Source organism: Cupressus sempervirens, chromosome 8, assembly GCF_028749045.1.
Source record: "Cupressus sempervirens isolate cs-2001-9-10 chromosome 8, ASM2874904v1, whole genome shotgun sequence".
Classification (NCBI taxonomy): Eukaryota; Viridiplantae; Streptophyta; class Pinopsida; order Cupressales; family Cupressaceae; genus Cupressus; species Cupressus sempervirens.
Window position 1 is genome coordinate 663,464,187 of NC_143125.1, and position 22,294 is coordinate 663,486,480.

Below are 22,294 nucleotides of genomic sequence, written 5' to 3' on the forward strand. Positions count from 1 at the left end.
ATTCTTATCTATTCTCTTTTATTGCTGTCTTAGGGCTTGGTGTTCATTGTCTGTCACACTAAAGAGAATTGATGATGATTCTTTCTTTCAATATTGTGGCTTAGTCTACATATATGATTCAAATTATCCTCTGCAGATAATAAAATTTATTAGGTGATCCAGTGATTGCTCGATCATATAATTGGTATTGTTTGAATTCTATTGATTGTAATTTCTTATGCAATCGTTGCTAATGTTTATTCATTATTAAGCATATTTTCTCTTCATCGCTATTGAACAATCTCCTGATTTATCGCTACAGATAAGGAATTAATTCTTTTGTTGTTAATGGTTTCCAATGTCTTGTTTCGACGTAGATCCTTTTCAAATGTTCTCTTGTAACTATGTATGCTACATATAATTCATATTCTAATTATTTTATATCCCATACGCTTCTTGTTATTAGCCATTTTCATTGTATGTATGCTCTTAGGTACCCTTTTTTCTTATTTCATATTCCCTATGTTCAATAGAGATTACCAAGTGCAAGCCAAAGTAGAGTGAAGTTGTATCAAGATTGGTAACACTGCCCATTTGGTCTACAAACCTGACGCATTCCAAAGACATTCATTCCATCTCCTACGATAATCATCTTGTTCGAATAATAATCTCATCGTAAATTTGTTGCATAATTATTTCTAGTTATTGTTTATCAGTATTGGAGTAGTGGATGGTGTTCCATATGATGAATCGACACTTAGCTGTTGACGATGCCCTATTCTCTATAATAATTTTGTTATGTTCTCCTTCTGTATGGTGTAATGACTGATGCCAACTTTTATTGTGTTGAGTCCTTCTCTATCATTGAGTTGGTTGTTATATGGTTCTTAGAAAACATCAGTGGATAAACTAATCTTGTTCTTGTTAATAAGGGTAAAGATGACACTCTCTATTTTGCATTGTAGATAATTTGGATGCCCATGTCAACTTTGGCAGTCAGTATTCTTCCGACCAAAGTGTCAACTACCTCCAATGGTCTACGATAGTAACAACTAGAGCCTTTTCAGACCAAAAATGTATATACCCTCGATCGGTATCTTGTTTGGATGTTCGACATCTATAACATCTTGTTAAGATCTTGGTTGCTGAAGCATTGAACAACATATATCTGCCCCAATTTGACTGCCTATGTCATCGAATTCTGAAGTGTTCATTGATTCTTGAAATCTTCTTTTGTATACCTCCATTATTGAGTTTTATTTTTGGTCGTCTATTGTACTTGATTGATGCCTCCTTCCTAACTATAATGCTGACGACGATGATGCTTGTTGTATATGGCAAAAGGTTTCTAACACTCTATAATTCCTTCCATATGACTCCCAATGCTTCCTCCTGCTCTTTTGTGACTTCTATTTGCTTGATATATTTTCGTGGGATTGTATGCCTTATTCCCTTCCATCTATCAGATTATTTGTCCTCATTTCTCATGGTACATTTGCAGTTTGACTCTGATATTGTGTTGATGTTTAAAGATCGTATTCTGCAAATATTCTAACATTGCCATTGTTATAGGTGTGTTCCAAATGCAAATTTGAATCTCATATAAATATGAGAGGAGACATGTCTCTATGGTTTAATCATAATTTAATTAATAATAATTAACAAAAATAATAATATGTATAACAATATATATATATATATATATATATATATATATATATATATATATATATATTATATGCAATAATATATATATTTTTGATAGGTATATATCAATGACGATTTGCCAATAACAATAATGTATTTCAAATCAAGTCAATCCGACTGAAGCTACAACCTTAACATTATATATATATTCATTATATATACAAAAAATAAGAGAAACATGCATAATTGTAAAACTAACCTAACTAATTCATCATTTCATGGTATGAATATATGTTGCTTGATTATTGATCAATGTCAAATGTGAAAGATAAACATTAAATACTCGCTCATTAATCTATGTTCATGATTGTAAAGAAAATCATACGTTGAATTACTAAATTGCAAAATGAAATTTCAAAACATAGACTAGTTCATCAGATAATAAAGTTTGAAACATAATGATAAATGACAAATATTTGATAGTTTATCAATGATTATAGACTCACAGTATCAAAGATTCAAATGCCCTTCAAGGGTCAAATGGGTCATAAAAAAATGAGGGATCAATGGCTTCATCCCCGGCTGCAACTATATGTAGATCCTTATCATTGGAACCCAAACCGGTTCGAGTAGCTCTAGATGCTGCTATATCCTCCTCCTCAACATCTAGCAAGGCAAGTCTAGCTAGATCTTGGACGGTCATATCTAAGTTAGAGACTCAGGTAATTCATCCCACAACTTCTTTGGCCCCTTCTTATATTTGGGATCCTTGCGTGATAGGAGGCACAAGTTGTTGTGAATATATACCAAGTCCTCTGCTTTCTTGGAAATCAACCGGTTACACTTCACTGAGTGGATAAATGAGTATGTACTCCAATTCCGTTCAGTAGTAGAAGAGCTCACAACCTAGAGAGACAACTATTAAAATATTTCTAATAATGCTCTATCTACCGTATGTAGATAGTTTCTATTTTTTGTATTTCCTTTTTGTATGTATGAGCTTGTAAGCTCGTTGTAATTCATTCATTGATTATTCAATACACAAGATAATCTTTCGACTATTTTATGGTATCAAAGCAAATTCTTCAAATTTTTTCGAAAAATTTATAATTTCTATTGAAATTATTTGTTAAGATTTTTCGAAACTATTTCTGAGCTTTCACAAACAACCTGGCTAGGGTTTCTGCAAATCATGGTCCAATTTCTACAAATCGTGGTCGAATCTGAAAAATGCATTTTTTTTTGGCGTCCAACTTTGGGAAAACGCGGGTTTTGTTTGAAAAACCGTGGCCATAAATCAAGCCCAGTCCACGTGATCTGAGGTTCTACTGGTATTTGATCCCATCCACGTCCATTTTCGTGGAGATTTTCATGCCCAGATTGTAGAAATCACGATTTCTTGGTGACATGTTTTCATAAAAACGGATCTGTCTATTTTTTTTTGCTCCGAGCCTACATGTTCGTGCTTTATTGGGCATTATTCACAACCCACCACGTGTCTAAGTTCACAAGAAGTTCTTTGTGAACACAAACCAGTCGTTTTCTCTTTGGAAAAACTTCAGTTTTTTGTAGATTCGACCTTTCTAGCTGATGGCTAGGGTTTTGCCTGAAACCTTATCTTTTTGGTCCAACTTTTTTTTGATCGCAGATTCTTGGTGGGTTTTTCGAGAGCTCAACTGAGTTGCTGTTCGTTTTTTCTGGGTGCCTCAATTTTCGAGCTATCGGATCCAGAAATCTACAACATATTCCTTCTGGGTTTTTTGAGCTCTCTTTGGGGTCACTCTTTGGTTCTTCTGGGTACTTCTCATTTTTTTGGGTCAGCCTAAACATTGCCTCGAACTTCGTGCAAATGGCATCCTTGACCAACTTGATGTTGGAAAACAGTCAACGGTTTAATGGCACCAATTACAACCATTGGAAGCAACGCATGTTAACCATCTTCGAGTATCATTGTTTGGATGCACTTGTTCTAGGTACAAAAACTTGTCCTGCACCCATTGGCATGCCCAGTGGGACCTTTGTTACAACAGATCAGGATAAGTTTGATGATCGGAATCATGAAGCTGTTATGCTTCTCAAGCTCTCTGTCACAGATGATTAGCTACCTCAAATTCCCTCTAGCAAGTCGATTGCAGATGTGGAAATATTTAAAGGAGCTGCATGAAACATCCGACAAGAGTCGAGCATTCTTTCTGAAGAATCAGTTGTTTTCCATATGATGGATGAACGTATGTCCTTACAGGAACATCTCACGAAGATTAAGGACATTTGTGATTAGCTTGAAGCCATTGGTCAGACAATGGAGGAAGAAGATATGGTAGTTATTACCCTGAAATGCTTACCAACATCTCATGAGCATTTCATAAAGACTCTCAACATCACCTCAACTAATGTTGATATGAAATTCCCAGAGTTGTGCACCAAACTCCTACAGCAGGATCACTGGAAGCAACAGTTTGGCAACCGTGCTTCCTCACCCTCGTTAGAACAAGCATTTGTAGCTAAGTTTTAGCCATCTCACTCATCTCCACAGGGTAGTTCATGAAGCTGTTATGCTTCTCAAGCTCTCTGTCACAGATGATTAGCTACCTCAAATTCCCTCTAGCAAGTCGATTGCAGATGTGGAAATATTTAAAGGAGTTGCATGAAACATTTGACAAGAGTCGAGCATTCTTTCTGAAGAATCAGTTGTTTTCCATATGATGGATGAATGTATGTCCTTACAGGAACATCTCACGAAGATTAAGGACATTTGTGATTAGCTTGAAGCCATTGGTCAGACAATGGAGGAAGAAGATATGGTAGTTATTACCCTGAAATGCTTACCAACATCTCATGAGCATTTCATAGAGACTCTCAACATTACCTCAACTAATGTTGATATGAAATTCCCAGAGTTGTGCACTAAACTCCTACAGTAGGATCACTGGAAGCAACAGTTTGGCAACCGTGCTTCCTCACCCTCGTTAGAACAAGCATTTGTAGCTAAGTTTTAGCCATCTCAGTCATCTCCATAGGGTAGTTCATATCAATCCTTAGGCTGTTTTCAGCAGAAGAGTGTTCAGTGTCATTACTGCTGTAAGTACGACCACATGAAGAAAGATTGTCGTCAGCGACTCGCTTCCAAATAGAAGAAGCTGGGAGGGTCCAATCAACAAACTGTTATGGGAGGGTCCAATCAGCAGGCCAATGTTGTTGAACATTTTGAGACAAAGGAGTTTGTGTTCTATGCTTTTATGGCTAAAAGTCCTTCCGACTCAGCCCGATCCTCTGCTTGGTATATTGACTCTGTTGCTTCACGTCATTTCTCTCATCGACGTGACTAGTTTACAGATTTCTATTCATACAATGATTCAGTTGTGTTTGGCAGAGGAGAGGAGTTCAAAATTATTGGCAGAGGAAATGTTCAGATACAATCTGGTGGGTGTCAACTCATCCTTCTCAATGTCTGCTACATTCCTGGTATGGCACTCAATCTTCTCTCTATGAGTAATTCTCCTCAGTTGGATGTGGTGTTCAGTGCCCACAAATGCTCCGTTATTGATCGAGAGACTCGTCTTACTGTTGCTACTGGTCTAGAGGATCATGGCCTATATTGGCTTACTGACACTGGTGATTCTCCTGAAATAGCTATGGCAGCCCATGATTTATCTCTTAGCACTTTGTGGCATCAGAGATATGGACATCTCAACATCTAGTATCTCTCAGCTATCTCGGGAGGTACTTGTTTTTGGATTACCACCGATTCAGCCACAACATCTTGGAGTATGTGATGCTTGTCAAGCTGGCAAACAACATTGGACTCCCTTCAAAGATGGAGATTCTTGGCGTGCCTCTGAGGTACTTCAATTACTTCATGCTGATATTTGTGGTCCTATGAATACATCTTCAGTTACTGGTTGCAAATATTTTTTGCTTATCGTTGATGATTTTAGTAGAAAAATGTGGGTGTACTTTTTTGAACAAAAATCAGATGCACTTTAGTACATTTCAGAATTTTAAGTTGTTGGTTGAAAACGAGTCTGGTTGCAGGATCATTTCGCTTAGAACAAATAATGGGGGGGAATTTTGTTCTCATGCATTCTCCGGTTTTTGTGCTGAACATGCCATCAAGCGCCAATTCACCACACCTTACACTCCTCAGCAAAACGGTGTTGTTGAGCATCGCAATTGTACGATTGTCGAGATGGCTCGTTCTATGTTACAACAATGGTGTGTTCCTAATAAGTATTGGGCAGAAGTAGTGTTTATTGCTGTTTACCTTCTGAATCGTTCTTCTACTCAGGCTGTCAAGAACAAAACTCTCGAAGAATTGTGGTCTGGTCATAAGCCCAAGATCAACCACCTAAAGATTTTTGGCTCTGTTGCCTATGTTTGGATTTCTAATGCTAAAAGTTCCAATTTAGATTCCAAGGCTCAAAGACTCGTGATGACAGGGTATAATGACAACCATAAGGCCTGCAGATTGATAGATATTGACACTGATCATCTTATCTGTAGTCGTGATGTTGTTTTTGATGAAACTTGAGGACCGTTTCTGTCCTCTTCTGAGCAATGTTTTGAGGAACAACCTCATAGTGTTTCCCTTCCTTTAGCACCATCTGACGAGCAGAATGATACAGATAATGCTTGCCCTGGGACACCTGATGTTGATCCTGTTGAGACTCCTGCGAATGATCCTCTTCCCGTTGTTGCTCCTGAACCTTTTCCGGCCCCTCCAGAGGTCAGCTCTTCCACTCTCCGACCCAAATGGTGCGTTAAAACTATTAGTGATCTAAGGGATGATGAGCTCATCGAAGGTAGAGTTTCTTGAAATAAGTGCAAACAAATAGTTAACTTTGCTCTTATGGCTAACATTCATAGTGTTTATGAGCCTCAGACTTATTCTGAGGCTAAAGGTATTGTTGAATGGGAACAGGCTATGGAAGTTGAACTTCAGAGCATTTAGAAAAATCAAACTTGGGTTCTTTTTGATCTTCGTGCAGGGAAGAAGCCCGTTAGCTACAAATGGGTATACAAGGTCAAATATAAAGTTGATGGCACCTTAGACAAGTATAAGGCTCGTCTTGTTGCTCGAGGGTTCTCACAAAGGGAAGGTATTGACTACGAGGAGACGTTTCCTCCTACAGCTAAAATGAGTACCATACGGCTTGTTCTTGCTCTAGTAGCTCAATTCGGTTGGAAAGTTCATCAGATGGATGTCAAAAGTGCTTTTTTGAATGGTGACTTACAGGAAGAGGTCTACATGACGCAACCTTATGGATTTAAGGTTGTTGGTTAGGAACACAAAGTCTTATGGTTTGAAACAAGCTCCTCGGGATTGGTACATGAAAATTGATAAATATTTAACCAACCATGGTTTTCAGCGGAGTCCATCAGATTTAAACCTATATATCAAACATGTAGGTGATGATGTCTTGTTTATCGTTGTTTATGTCAATGATTTGATCATCATTGGAAGTTAAACACATTTAATTGTGGAAATCAAACAGGATTTGTGCAGCACTTTTGATATGACAGATTTGGGACTCTTGCACTATTGTCTAGGAATTGAGGTTTGGCAGACTAAACACAATATCTTTCTTTCTCAGTGCAAGTATGCTAGAAGTTTTCTGGACAGGTTCAGAATGTAGGATTGCAAACCTGCTCTCACTCCTATGGAACTCGGGCTCAAATTATTCGCTCAATCTGATTCACCTGTTGTAGATGAATCCTTGTTTAGACAACTAGTGGGTAGTATCATTTTTCTTACTGCCACCATACTTGACATTAGTTTTGCAGTAAGCTATATCTCCTGCTTTATGACAGCACCCAAGATTGATCATTGGACAGCTGCAAAGCGTGTCCTACGCTATATGAGTGGTACTCTTGATTATGGTCTTCTATACACTTAGAAGTCTGATTCTACACTATGTGGCTACACAAATTCAGATTGGCCGGCTCTGTTGATGATCGTAAGTGTACCGCTGGATATGTGTTTAATTTAGGATCTGTTGCTGTGACATCGACTAGTAAGAAGCAATAGGCGGTGGCCCTGTCTTTGACTGAGGCAGAGTATCGGGGAGCAGTTAAGGCAGCTTGTGAGGTAGTTTGGCTTTGACGGCTGCTTGCAGATATGCATGTTCCTCAATCAGGACCGACTCCTATATTCTGTGATAATCAGGGAGTACTCAAACTGGCAAAGAATCCGATCCTCCATGAACGAACCAAGCATGTCGAAACACATTGTCATTACATTCGTCAGCTGGTTGAAGACAAATCTATTCAGTTGCTGTATGTTCCCACCTTAGAGCAGTCTATTGATATCTTCACCAAGTCTCTCGGTTCTGATAAATTTGTAAAATTCAGGGAGGCTATTGGTGTTATTGATAGATTAAGCATTATGGGAGGGTATTAGAATATTTCTAATAATGCTCTATCTATCGTATGTAGATAGTTTCTATTTTCTATTAGTTTCTATTTTTAGTATTTCCTTTTTGTATATATGAGCTTGTAAGCTCGTTGTAATTTATTCATTGATTATTCAATACACAAGATAATCTTTCGATTATTTTAACAACCATCAAAATAAAAAAATTAGAAATTGTAAATTATAATACAATAGGAATTTAAGAGTGCTACTTCTACAAGCTAAGTGGCCATAAAAAAAGAAAAAAATAAACTTAAATGGTTCTGACAAGATCTTAATGGCAAGAGGTTGGAGGTAAATGTAATCTTCCCCTTGTAAGTGCCACCATCCAATGACATCCATTCTACTTTGGTCATTGATTGCATCAGGGTCTGTATTTTTTCATGAGACAACTTTGCAAACTCTCTCCTAACATTCTATGCCATGTTAGGACCGCTAAAGAGCCTACTAAATGCCTTTTTATACCTACTAGCAACCTCAGGATCTCTGTATGGTGCGAATCTACCAAGAATATAAAGTATCTCACCACTATAATACCTGATAGAAAGTGCATATGGCAGGAGGTGTAAAGGTGTAGTCATCTTGTTCCAGTGATGTAGACCAATTTTCTCCACCTTTTTGTACAAGGTTTCCTTAGGATCCTCCTCTCTCGTCTAAATGACCTGGGATGTCAAATGATGTTCATGTTAGTTATCATGATGTAGTGTTAATTAAAACTAAAAATCAAATTCTCTCAATAAACAAGAAAAAAGTATTGTGTAAAAAAAAAAACTTACTGTTTTCATTGTCTCTAGCATGGAGTCCAAGACATGATATATGTCCTCCAAACAAGGCTCATCAGTGTCAGCAAACTGAAGCATAGACATGACGGGCTTGGTGAATTCTAATACATATTCCACGCTACCTCAACAATCATCACTCAAGGTCATACCCTTTACATTTTTAGCCCTTGTTGTATTGAATTGCTACCACACACCCCATTGGTTGCTAATAACCATTTGAGACTGCATCTTTCACCCATATAAGTCGTTTAAGGACAATTGTGTGTGAAACAGACCTTGTTTCAACAACCTTTTACCATGTCAATTCAAATTGTAAGTTAATAACACATTTCAGATACGTAAACAACACAAAAACCATTTTATTCAATTATGTAAAGTATGACACAAAATGATAAATGGAACTAAATGAAGTTTAAAATTTACCTTTAATAATTCCAAGGCGGAGAAAGCTTTGAGAATTGCTTGCGACATATGGTGGTTTGTTACAAACATTTGGATCTCATCACCCTAATACACTTTTTTCACCCATTTAGTTTGGGTGCGAATTTCTTTCATCACCAAGTTCAAGGAGTGGATGGTGCATGGTGTCCAAAAGATATTATCATAGCATGCTTCTACCAAAGCACTTGCAGCCCTACAAACTTTAGTAGTGTCCGTTATTACTTGGAAAACATTGTCAGCTCCCACGGACTCGATGGATTCTATGAGAATCCAAGCAATAAAATCTGCATCCTTTATCTGCCCTTCACAATCAACTGCCTTAAAAAATATGGCCCACTTGGGGGAGACAACAATCACATTTATTAATGGACGGTTTTTGCAATCTTTCCATCCATCAGAGACAATATTGATCCCCTTTTGGATCCAAAAATCTCTTATTGGTTTGAGGAGGGTTTCTACATTCTTTGTCTCATCATGCAATATGATGGTTTTTAACTTTTTATACCCAGAGCCTTGGTTATCACAAGGAGCTTCATTTATTTCTTCAACCATCTTTTTCAATGAGGTGATCTTACTAGATTGAATGAAACACCATTCGGAAAGAGACAATTCCCAACCTTTATGTCAACAATTTCTCTCAATTCATTTTGAAATGTCCTATCTAATGGGCCTCTCTTGTGGGTGGTGGATAGGGGTGTTTCTATTTCTTTTTCATTCGTAGAAGTGTTAGGTAGGAAGGGATGTTGTCTAGTGGCTGTTTGAGAGGGTGGCGTTGGTGGTTTGTGCTTTGTTCTTTCTTTTTTTCCTTTTGACACTAGCCTATCATTCTCTTGTTGTTCTTTTAACATGCCTGCAATTTGAGAAGCTAGCAACCCTCCTACCTCCATCTTGGGGCCCCTTACACATGCTAATCCCTTGACCGATAGGGCCTATGAAATGATGTTTAATTCGATAATATGAGCTTCTATATTGGGTCAGTCAAAAATTGCATTTCCATATATACCCCTACCCCTCCCCCTCCAACACATTGTTCAATTCTTGTTGTATACTTCCACAAAGGAGAACTTTTATCAATTTTAAATCTTTGGATCCCTCCCCATCCACTGAACTCTGACTACTCATTCTTGCAATCTTAAACAAAAAAAATAAAGATTTCAAAACTCATACAAAAACATGATAGATTTTATAACATTTGAAAAAACTAAAAACAAACTATCAAAGAAACAAAGGGAAGGATCAAATGCATACTTGAAACACTCAACATTGATTATTGGAAGGATTTGAGACTCCACAAACAATCTCTACAACCTTCTCTTCAAACTTGCAAAATGGGCACACCAAAATGACAGAGCAAAATGAGAAAGAAAATGAGAGATTAGATGAATAAAAAGTTTCTTATTAGGCTTCTTTTAGGGTTGAGAAAAAAAACCAAAAAACTCATTGTTTAAGTGTTTTTATTGTCACTTTTTTGGCCCCATCGTAGTGGGTCTACCTCTCAGGTCTATGCGGATTCACCTGGGTCCATGGTGGGTCTGGGCAAGGCCCCTATTGGGGACCGTGGGTGCGGACCCGGGCAGACCCAATGTTTGCAACGGGGCGCAGACCCATAGTCCCTAACAGGGAGCCTACTCGGACTCGCAGCAGACCTGAGCTTGAATCTGAACCCGAACCCGAGCTCCAGGGTCCAAACTTGGCTCATGGAAGCCTGTTTGGTTAATGATTGAAGCCATATACTTTGATGTAGGAAAATGTAGGGAATTGTATGAAACAACCAACCCAGTCTGAGATAATTGGTGCCCATTCTAGATTACGAAAATGGCATTGGCTGCACAAATCTCACAAAATCTTCATCATGAACACATTGTTTACCCTATTAAAATGTTTCAATGCTACTGTGCCGCAAGTGTGGATACTACAAGTAAAATCTTCTTTTGATATGCATCTTCTCCAAGCATGGAGAAGTGTTTACTTGCTCAGGGGAATCTACCATTTGGAAGGTCTTTGTATCAATGAATTAGGTGATTTGAAAATGGATTGAATTACTGATTAAGTGCCTGCAAGCATCATAGGCCTTTCCTCCACATATCAGGCTCATGATGTAAACCATTCTGTTCTCATATGTCCTTGTCTTATGCTGTTCATATATTTGATTGAGCAGAGTAATTATGTTGAAGAGTTCTACTTTGAAGTCTTATTTATATAGAGTTTTTGGCAACAATAATGTCTTTTGTATGGTATAAGTAACAATAATGTCTTTTTGGGTTCTATAACGGTTTTGCACAACTATATGGTGAGAAAACAACCTTCTTGCCATTGTAGCTCAGAAGATAATGATTTTGAAAGAATATAGGTGCTAGTACATATGTCGTATTGATGATCTGATGTAGCTTTTACAATTCAATAGGCACTTGGAATGATTAAGGAAATCATTTATAACTCTGCAAGCTTTTGAATGAGCTTGAAACCATTCTGTATCCTTTTGGCATTGCAAAATATTATTTCTTCTCTTGCAACAATTCACTCTACATGGAGGATGTAATGTCCCATTATTTATATTTTAGCTGGGTGTGGCCTACTATCAAGGTTTGTGTATAGGGGACCCAACTGCTGTTGATGGAGATTTTCAGGGGACTTTATTTGCCATTTCAGATGTTTGGAGATGGACTCCTAGATTTTAGGAGGGGAGTGGGAGGTGGCCTGTTATTTTTAGACATCACTTGGAGATCATGGCATCATTAGCTTTCAGTTGAAGAGGTCAGGTAGATGGTTTTCAAATAAGAACTAAAAAATATTAAACTTTAATGTTCTAGTGAAATAAATTAAAGTACTTTATTTAATAGTTACTTTGAAATAATTTAACAAGTGACTTGATAAAAGGGGGCCACCAAGGGGTATGCCCACCTAGTAGATATAAAGTTGGTTTGTAAAGACAATAAAAGCAATTTTCTTTCATTTCATCTATGCTATTTTTATGCTGTCCGTTATCCCTCTCATCTAACTCAACATTGCCAATGAGATTGGTCATTGAATTTTGTGCCTTAATAAAACATCTAGGTGAAATGGGATGACATTATAAACACATGAATGCTTATCTGCAGCAATCTGCATATTGTTATGAAAGTAAAGTGAACTGATATTATGTTCTTGGATGAATTTGCCATTAGATTATGTGCCTCAATGAAATATCTAGGTGAAATGGGAAAACTTTATAAATATCTGAATGTTTATTTGCAACAATCTGCCTATTTTAATGAAAATAAACTGATAATATATGTTCTTGGAGGGCTGAGAGGGGCCAATGAATTGGAAAATGCATTAGGTGAAGAAAACTTATCAATGCACCAAACTGATGAAAGTAAGTCAATGGGATTTGAAAGGAGCATTCTCTCAAGAACATGAAAAAGTGTTTAGACATGTTAGAATGAAAATCGTTACAAGAGCATTAACAGTTCTAATATGTGGTCAGAGTGTTAAACAGTTATAAAAAGTATATTTATGAGAGGAATAGAAATGTGATATCCAGAAGAGAGAAAAAATTGGCTTCAAGATCTTAATCAAGGGGAATGATGAAACCAAAGCAGTTGTGTTGTTTAGTCAAAAACATCAGGGGTATATAATGCATCTTCTAACTGAATCTGATTTTAGAACCTAGAAGTGGTAATGCTAGTAGAGGTGAATTAAATTTAAGAAAACTATGAAAATGTACACTAGCATGAACTCACTGATCCAAGTTTATTTTTTATTTTTTACCAAACAACATGTTATTTTCTTTTATTGAGCATTTGTTGACAAAATTATCAGTCTAGTTTCATTGCATTTTCTCTTTCATAAAATAGTCTATAATTTAGGGAGTTGGGACTTTTTATCGTTGACCAGTTTTGAGTGATTCAAATTACATATTCTGTCGTCATTCAAGAAGGATACAAATCACATTTAGATTTAACCTGGATTGTTTGTTATTTGTATAAGAGGCAATTATCATTAATTGGACAATGCTACATGTCTATTGTTATTATCATTGCACAGCCAGATTATTCTGAAGGCAGTTCTCTTCCTTGGACTGAAGTGAAGGAGACAGAGAATTTTAACTCCCCTACCACAGAAATCAATGCAGACCACCAAGGTAATTTTCATTTTTAATTATTATTTTATTGGCTTGAAACTATGTTGTTTATTAACAGCATACAAATCACTATCGCAAAATCATTAGTCTTCTGAATTAGCTTTTTTGTTCATCTTTGGGTCCTTGACCCTTGATGTATATTATAATGTGAACAAAAAACCCGGTATCATAATTACATTAGCTTGTACCATATTTCCCAATCGACAGGGTCATAGAATCGAAAATCGTTTTGGGAAAAAAATCAGCAAATCAAAAGAGTTGGATTTTTTGAAAAAATTGGGAAAAAATTGTATGTGTTAAAAAATGAATAAACTTGGAGTAAAACGGTAAAATTAAAAAAAAAAAAAAAATTAAGGAGCCTTTCCACATCATAGATATATTGAGAATAAATAAAATATAGAGTTCAGCTAGTAGATTGTAGAAAATAGATTTTCACTGTTTACAATTTCATATAGATATTACTGATTTCATTGCAAAAAACATAGCACAATAGCATAAAAGATAAGTAGATGGAGACACTTGTCAAATGTCAATTACAATATAGTTTGTGACTTTGTACAAAGTTCCAAAAAATCAAAAGTAGGCAATGACGTGCTAGGGGGCAGGAGGACCCACTGATGCTTCTCCTCGGGGAGTCCCCGACTTAAGTCCTTTAACAAAACTTTGAGATAAGTTTACCACTTCCAAGATTTGAAGATCTGCAGGCTCAATAGCATCATCATCATCAGCAGCAGCAGCATATTCAAAAACATCATCATCACTTTCAGGCGCAGCGATCCACTTAGACTCTGGATCTATCTCGTCAAGATCATTTGGGGGTCATCCTCAATACTTCCTGTTATTTTCAGTGTTACACCAGTATGGGGGTACTTTGGGATGGCGAGGCGAGTTTCCGGGACGTGGGGAAAATGGGCCTTATTTTTAGGACGGTGGGGGGATGGCTAGGGGATGGCGGCAAGAGGAGGACGGGCCAGAGAGGGGTGTTGTATAGTATACATATAGAACTTGATATGCTAGTTATGAAATGATGTTTCAGTAGTTCACTAGAACATACCAAATTAAAATACTTGAACATGGCAAAATTGCAACATGAATTAGAATCATTGACATTCAACATGGTAATGTATTACATACCCAATAGTAACATTCAAAAATCAAAATTCAAATAGAAATTCAAGTACACATCCTAGCGGCGGCATGGTTGCGGAATGGTGGAGGTGGGGTGCTTGGGTACTCAAGTACCTAGTGCATGGACACCTCAGGGACGAGTACTTCAAGGTTTGGGAGGGGGGTGCGATTCTCCGGGTAATATAAATTTAAAACATAATGAAAACATCTTCAATTGAATGCAAGATAATAAAACTCTTCAACTCTAGTTTTAAGTTGTGGTGGACAAACACCAAGTCATTCATCTGTTTTTGTGTTAGACGGTTGCATTTCTTGGAATGTATGTATTAAAAAACACTCCAATTACACTAATAGGCAGATGAGCTGCATGACTGGGTCAAAATGCATAGTGCTATCCCCTGTAGATTTTTGCGTTCGTGACCAAAACATTCCCACCATTGAGCTGAAAAATAGATCATGGGGAGATGATACCATGGAACAATATTTTTATATCTTAAGAAATTTGTTGATCGTGTCATCCAAAAAAATGGACCATCAAAAGTTCATACATAAGAGTGTACTTGGTTGGAAGGATGTTCTGCCTTCCTCAACGACTCTAGCAGAGAGAAAACTCTTTCCCCTTTTATACATTTGCAGCTCTAACATAGCATCTTTCAATTTCTGTGTGTTTTGAAACATTTTTCCATGCACATGGACAAGCTTTCTGTGATATCAGCATCAATATTTGAGAACTTTGTGTTGTAGAACAATGAGGGATTTAGAAAGTATCCTGCAACATGCAGAGGAGAGTGCATCTGTCTATCCCATCTCCTGTTAATTATGTCCCATAATGGCTGATACCTCGTCCTGTCATTTTCCAACCTAGCCTTCATCACCTCCTTGGCCCTATCCACAACCTCATACAAATATCCAATTGGCGATATATCCCCATCCACTAGTTTGAATACTTCTACAAGAGGCTCTGAGAATTCTACCACCTTCTCAATTGCATCCCAAAAGTAGAGAGTATACATATACTCTGCCACTCTCATGCCATCTGTTCGACTTGAGAAGTGTAATTCCATCCATTCAGCTGAAACGAACACGTGTCTCAAGTTCAATTTTTGTTGAACTAGAGTATGCAGTGCAAGGAAGTGTGTTGCAAACCTTCTCACCCTCAGTCACACCAGCTCCTTGCCACCTGTGAATTGGCGCATCCAACTCAATACCCTTGTGTGATTGTAGAAAAATTTGGTAACTGTTTGAGACTTTTGAAATGCCTCCTTGACCCATGCAATTTTTCTAATGTCCTCCAGGGTTAGATCAAGGCAATGTGCTGCACATGGGGTAAAAAACATAGAGGGGTATGTGTTTGTTAGAAGTTTCCCAGCAACAACATAAGCAACAACATTACCTATAATAAATTGAAGCACATTCTTTGGTCCCACATCTATGACTACCGAGTCATACATCTTGAACAACGCAGCTGTAGTTTTCATTACATGTGATGCATCCACAGATTTCAAAAATAGAGTGCCTCTGTAAGAAACATGAGGAAGTTGATGAGGGATTGATTTCTCTCATCTGTCCAGCCATCTGACATGATGGTGCACCCTATACTAGTCTGCTCTAACCAATGCTTATCAACAACATGCTGAACGTCTTTTACTGTATCATCAAGCATACCAACCCTCATCATATCGTAAGATAGGGCCTTAAACCGAAACCCCTACTGCTGTACACCATCCATCATAGCTTGCCAATATCGAGAGCTGCAAGCATGGAATGCCAAGGTAGAGGAGAAATACAAATTTGAAATCCCCTTCAGTACTTGTTCATAACCAACTTTCTTCCACCCTGTACTCTCCAAAGTGGTTTGTGTTCTTGCTGTTGTACGAGGTGCAAAGAAATCATTGATGTTCCGCCACCGTTGTTTGGACCATGTTTCATAATAGACATTCTCCCACTGATCTTATATTTTGTGAAATCCTCTCCCCTATCATCTTCTTCATCCAATTGATTCCCTCCCAATTCCTGTAGAACAAGAACCTAATTCAACCCCTGTTCTTGCCCTTTTTGCCTTGTTCTCAGAAATTCCATCAAATGCTCTTTTGGCCTGGTATGTAACATCCGCAGGGCATTGACTGCATATTGTAGTGTTATTTCCCCTTTCTTTTGACAAATGCCATTTGAAGATGTAAGTTCCACCATTGACAGCATTCAAACACCAATCGCACTAAACCCTGTTGTGCTACCGACAATTGGTGTACAACAAGTCCATGCAAAGTCTTTCTCACGCGGCATTGTGATTGAGAATCAAATCTGTGGAAGCATTTTATTTCAGCCTTTAACATTGGAATGTTCAAGTGGGATTAGTTAATCACATAACCATCACATAACTATCTAGTTCTTTAGTCAATTGCCATCACATAAATACAAATCTTGTAAGTATATTGATTAAGCAATATTTTGATCTTGTAAGAAGGTTGGCTCTAAGCTTGGTACGACAAAGACATGAAGTATGGTTCAGAGAGGACCTAACAAAAATACAAACCCAGAGTAACCTTGCCACTTGTAAGCATGTTGATTCTAATCTCCATTAAAGAAGGACATCGAGTCTACTAGCACAATGGTCTAAAGATTAACAAAAATACAAATCCTAGTAGTATATTGATTAAGTGAAAGCTTAAACTTGTAAACATATTGACTCCAAACTTGCAAGTAACTTGACCTCCTAGAAATACAAGACTTACAAATACACTGACCTTTAAACATGTAAACAAGATTTGAATGTTAATAATATATTAATAATAAAGAACTTGTATTCTAAAAAAAAGAGGCCATTTATTAGCTAAGAATTTTACGAAATTATTTGTAATTTTGTATGAATATCACTTACAAAAATAAATTATCTCAAACTACCATTGAAACCCTAAATTAATATGTCAAATTCATCTATTACTTATCTAACAAAAACTGTTATTACATTAATAAAAGAACAACAAAATCATCAGATAACTATGTTTAATATTACATATGTAATTATTTTATCTATAAAAAATATGTTTTAAAAAAGCAGTAAGTATTTTATAATAGCAGATAAACAAGAAAATACAAACAACAGTTACACACAACTATAAATCCCTTCAATTATTGAATGCTCCGTTTGTTTGTATGCTCTGTTTTATTTCGAGGACAGAGAAGCATAATTTTATTGCACACGTAGGAAAGGATTACAAACTTTTTTTATAGTCCATTGCAACTATGATAGAGGGATTTGGAGTTTAATTTGGAAATTTTCCATATACCTAGGATCATATGCGTGCACAACATGCTAATTTTTAGATGATAACAATGAAAGTTAACTAAACTAAATTCATATTGCAAACTAGATGCTGACTTTGGGATTTACAGGGCTGCATGATTGTATGAAAAACATCACCTATAAGCATTCATAATATTCCTATCAAGGACATACACGAGATGTAGATGCTCATCTACATCTTATTGTAATTGTTATGAAGGAAAGTTCATCCAAAATAATTCCACACATGAAGGAAAGAATACGGTATGAAGGAAAGACTTTCGATTCCAGAACAAACAAAATACCTGGAAATGTAGACAATGCTCACACTCATTGGAATCCACAAAGATTGAATGCAAACTTGAATGCTTAGACAATGGTCTGACAATGCTCACAGTTGTCTGATTCCAAAGTTGTTGAATGCAGACTTGAATGCTCAGACAATGCTCCCACTGGTTGGATTCCAAAATGGAATGCTCAGACAATTAATGGAATGCTCGAATGGTTCCTTTATTCGCGCTGCTAAATAGGGAAAACGATGTGTTTTGTTTGCCGCTATTTAGGTTTGTTTTTGGCGCCAACTGATAGATGCAATTAATCCTGATACATCATGAATTTGTGATGTTTTTTCCAGATTAATCTGTCTGCTAAATTTTTGACTTAAGTTGACCTATTTTATTCAATTATTTGGGGAAAAAATGGGGAGTTACTGTGACTGCCGATTAATTGCAGATTTTCGCTTGCTCAGGGTGAAAGTTGACACAAAGAATAAACAGTAAACCAGATGTTGAATAGTTAAGTTTATCTTAATGCTTGTATGTAATGAGCCCTGTTGGCTGTCGTCGGTAGAAATTGTGTATCGGCCGACGGGTCCCTTCGGAAAGGAAATTGTGTATCAGCCGACAGGTCCCTTCGGGAAGGAAATTGTGTATCAGCCGACGGATCCCTTCGGGAAGGTTTTTATGTAACGACATGTATGTGGCCGACGGACTCCTTCGGGAAAGTTCTTCGGAAAGTATTTATAAACCCTTCGGGAAGCATTATATTCAGGAGAGGATATCATCGAAGCATAATATACTGTTTGGCATATGCGAATAATAATAAGAGTTCTACTGTTTGCTGTTCCTATTCGTATTCATTGTCTGTTTCTTAATTAACCTGTACGGTAAACATTTGGCGCCGTTGCTCGATGGACTTGGCACACAGGCAGGTGGATATGAATTAAATGCCGAATCAGTTGAACAAAGATAAGAGTAAGATGAAGGAAAAAGATGACATACGTGTTGCGCAGGAAAATTTAATTTTGGCTTAGTAGATAGAGCGTTGAAGGAGATTTCAGAAGATTCCTGACGGAAACAAGAGCACGGAAGGATTGTTGAAGGAGACTCGACAACGGCTTGATTTGGTGGAAGAAGCGAGGGAGGAGTTTCTGAACCTGCATACGCCACGGGAAGAGAATCCTGACGGAAGGAGATCGACTCGCACGGCTCGGAGTGCCGAAGGAGCACGAGCGTGGAGTGACCTCTTTGTCCGAGATATACTTCCAGGAACAGCTTCGATTGACGAACCCTCTTCTTCACCAAACATCGCGGAAGCAGAAAACAATGCGGGTGTGCAGCGCGCGTGTTCAAAACAGCGCGGGATTGCAAAACAGCGCAGGTACACAACAAAACACTCAGCATACGGTGATAATGGCAAGTCCGAAGGAAAAGTTGCCTAAATTTGATGGTGATGAAGCAGCTGATCCCATTCGACATTGTAAAACATGTGAAACAATCTGGAGGGCAAATGGCATAACAGATACAAACGAATGGATCAGACAATTTCCCGCTACCCTATGGGGTGTTGCGATTGATTGGTTTACTGATGCTGATCCACAAAAATTAAATAGTTGGGATAATATTAAGGAGTTCTTCGCAAAATTTCAACTTTTGCGTGATGATAATGAAATTGTAGCCGAGATATTCAATACCAAGCAAAAGAAGAATGAAATAGTACGGGTCTTCGCCAGGAGATTGAAGGACTTAATCAGTAAAATGGAGAATAAGCCGGCAGATGGACTCCAGAAAAGATGGTTTTTCACATTTGAAGGATGATGTACGGTTTTTCAGATAATTTAATGTGTAGTACGATTTTCAAATTTGAAGTACGATTTTGTAGACAAGGTACGGTTTTCGTAACTGAAGGCAGGTGTACGGTTTATAAAGAGCTGCATATTGTAACATTGGGACCACCGTACGGATTTTAATAAAGAAGGGTAGCGTACAGAATTTGGAAGTAAGGATAGCGTACAGAAATTACAATTTGGAATGCGAGGTAATTGTACGGATTTTTCAAGCATATCATGTATACGGATTTGGATTGCAAGATTACAAATTCTGAAGAGGGGTTTTTGCGTACGGTTTCTACTTGCTATTTGGTAGCACAGAAGGGTGACAGGAGGTTTTCTACAAAGAAAGGAAAAAAAAAAACCGTCGACAAATCAAGAATGCTCAGAATGAGTATCAGATGATGCCACAGGATAGAGGAAGAACCAACAATTGCTAGAAAGAATGTAGAATCGGCAGAAAATGACAGAAATGGTGTGTTCCGTGCAGTTTTGTGTGAGTTTCAGAGTGCTAGTTTGGTCTTGGCGACGAGGGGCGCTGCCCCTCGACCCCACCCTAAACTGCGACCCGCCGGGGCGTTGCCCCCTGGACCCCCAGTCGTTGCGGATATCAATCGTGGGAGTCTGACCAGTTGAGAAGACTTGGAGCTACTGCAGGCATGGAGTGTCTGTCTACTAGAGGCACTGAGAGTAGGTGTTGGCCGTGAGGCTGTCTTGGTGGATGCATAGAGAGCTCGAGAGGAGCTGATCATCCAGTTGGAGGCAGTGCAGCGACAATTGGCTCAGGGTACCGAGGAGTTGGAAGCAGAGGAAGCAGCACAGGTGGCTATCAAGGTCAGCTTGAGGAGTCAGTATTGTGTTAGCAAAGGCTATAGATGCAACGAGATGAATGTGAAAGTGATGTGGCAGATCAATATTGTTGTATTAGTTGTTTGAGTTTTGTTCTGTAGTCGTCAGGAGACGACTTTTCTCTTTGGGGAGGATGATGTCGTCGGTAGAAATTGTGTATCGGCCGACAGGTCCCTTCGGAAAGGAAATTGTGTATCAGCCGATGGGTCCCTTCGGGAAAGAAATTGTGTATCAGCCGACGGATCCCTTCAGGAAGGTTTTTATGTAACGACATGTATGTGTCCGACGGACTCCTTCGGGAAAGTTCTTCGGAAAGTATTTATAACCCCTTCGGGAAGCATTGTATTCAAGAGAGGATATCATCGAAGCATAATATACTGTTTGGCATATGCGAATAATAATAAGAGTTCTACTGTTTGCTGTTCCTGTTCGTATTCATTGTCTGTTTCTTAATTAACCTGTACGGTAAACACTGGCTCTAGCCTCTATTTTGCTGGTTTGACATTTTATCAAACAATTGGCAAAGTCAAGTTCTGATTTTTGTGTGTATGCAAGAGTTTGTTTTTGAAATTGAACAATATGCATCAGAAAGTCAAAAATTCATTTTCTGAAATTTATTTCTCCTTGCAAATATGTACAAGATCATGAAAATAATTATTAAATTTAAATGTGCACCTTTTTAACAAGAAGAAATAATCACCATCTGTAAGAAGGAAGGAAGCTCAATTGTTACGATAATATGCAGCTGGTATTTGCAGATTGACGTTGGATATTTTGTGGAGTAGGAATCAATTTGCAGAAGTTTGTATGCATTCCACACCTAGCTCTATGCTGATCGCAACTCTTAGTATGGGGTCACGGCGGGTGATTAGAATAAAGTGCTGCTATCAATGAAACACAGCTAGTTATTAGTGCATGCTGCCACAACTTGGAGTCTCATGCCACCTTTGTAATCTAATTGCAGATTTAAAGATTGTAAATGCTGCTACAACACTTTAAATTGCAACACCATATATTGCCTCCAATGACATTAACTCTTGTGGAATCTTGTAGAGAATTAAGATGCCAAAGAATCCCTTCCTCTTGTCTTCAAATCGCAACAGTAATGAGTAATTGATTCACAGCAAAACACTCAATCTTCACATAGAAATGCAGATCAGGAAGACACCAATTCATTGGCAATGTGGGACAACTCAAAGTGCAAACCAGATTTGAGAAATCATCAATATGGTCTTAAATTCAAAAATGTCGACCTAGATCTACATGAATAGTCTGATTCAGATTGGGCTGGAAGTGTGATTGATTGGAAAAGCACATCAGGATGTTGCTTCAGTTTAGGATCAGCAATGATTTCATGGATCAACAGGAAACAATCATCAGTTGCACAAAGCTCTATAGAAGCCAAATACATTGAAGCATCTATGGGAGCAAGAGAAGCTGTATGGCTCCAGAAATTGCTTGGGGGATAATTTGGTGAGCCCCTCAATCCTATGATGATCTGCTGTGATAATCAGAGTTGTATCAAGCTTTCAGCGAATCCAGTGTT

General features: G+C 37.8%; 1 protein-coding gene across 9 annotated transcripts in view; it reads left to right on the top strand.

The window, feature by feature from the left end:
* Positions 1–22,294, top strand: part of ARP9 (actin-related protein 9) — a 329,521-nt gene that overhangs the window by 47,249 nt on the left and 259,978 nt on the right. For all 9 annotated transcript variants that reach the window (XR_016355759.1, XR_016355760.1, XM_089798716.1 and 6 more), the window contains exon 6: positions 13,285–13,381. Coding sequence is in view for 7 of the 9 variants with exons in the window: in XM_089798716.1 (XP_089654842.1) it covers positions 13,285–13,381 (97 nt within the window). In the remaining 2 variants the exon portion in view is untranslated. The remainder of the gene's footprint in view (positions 1–13,284; positions 13,382–22,294) is intronic.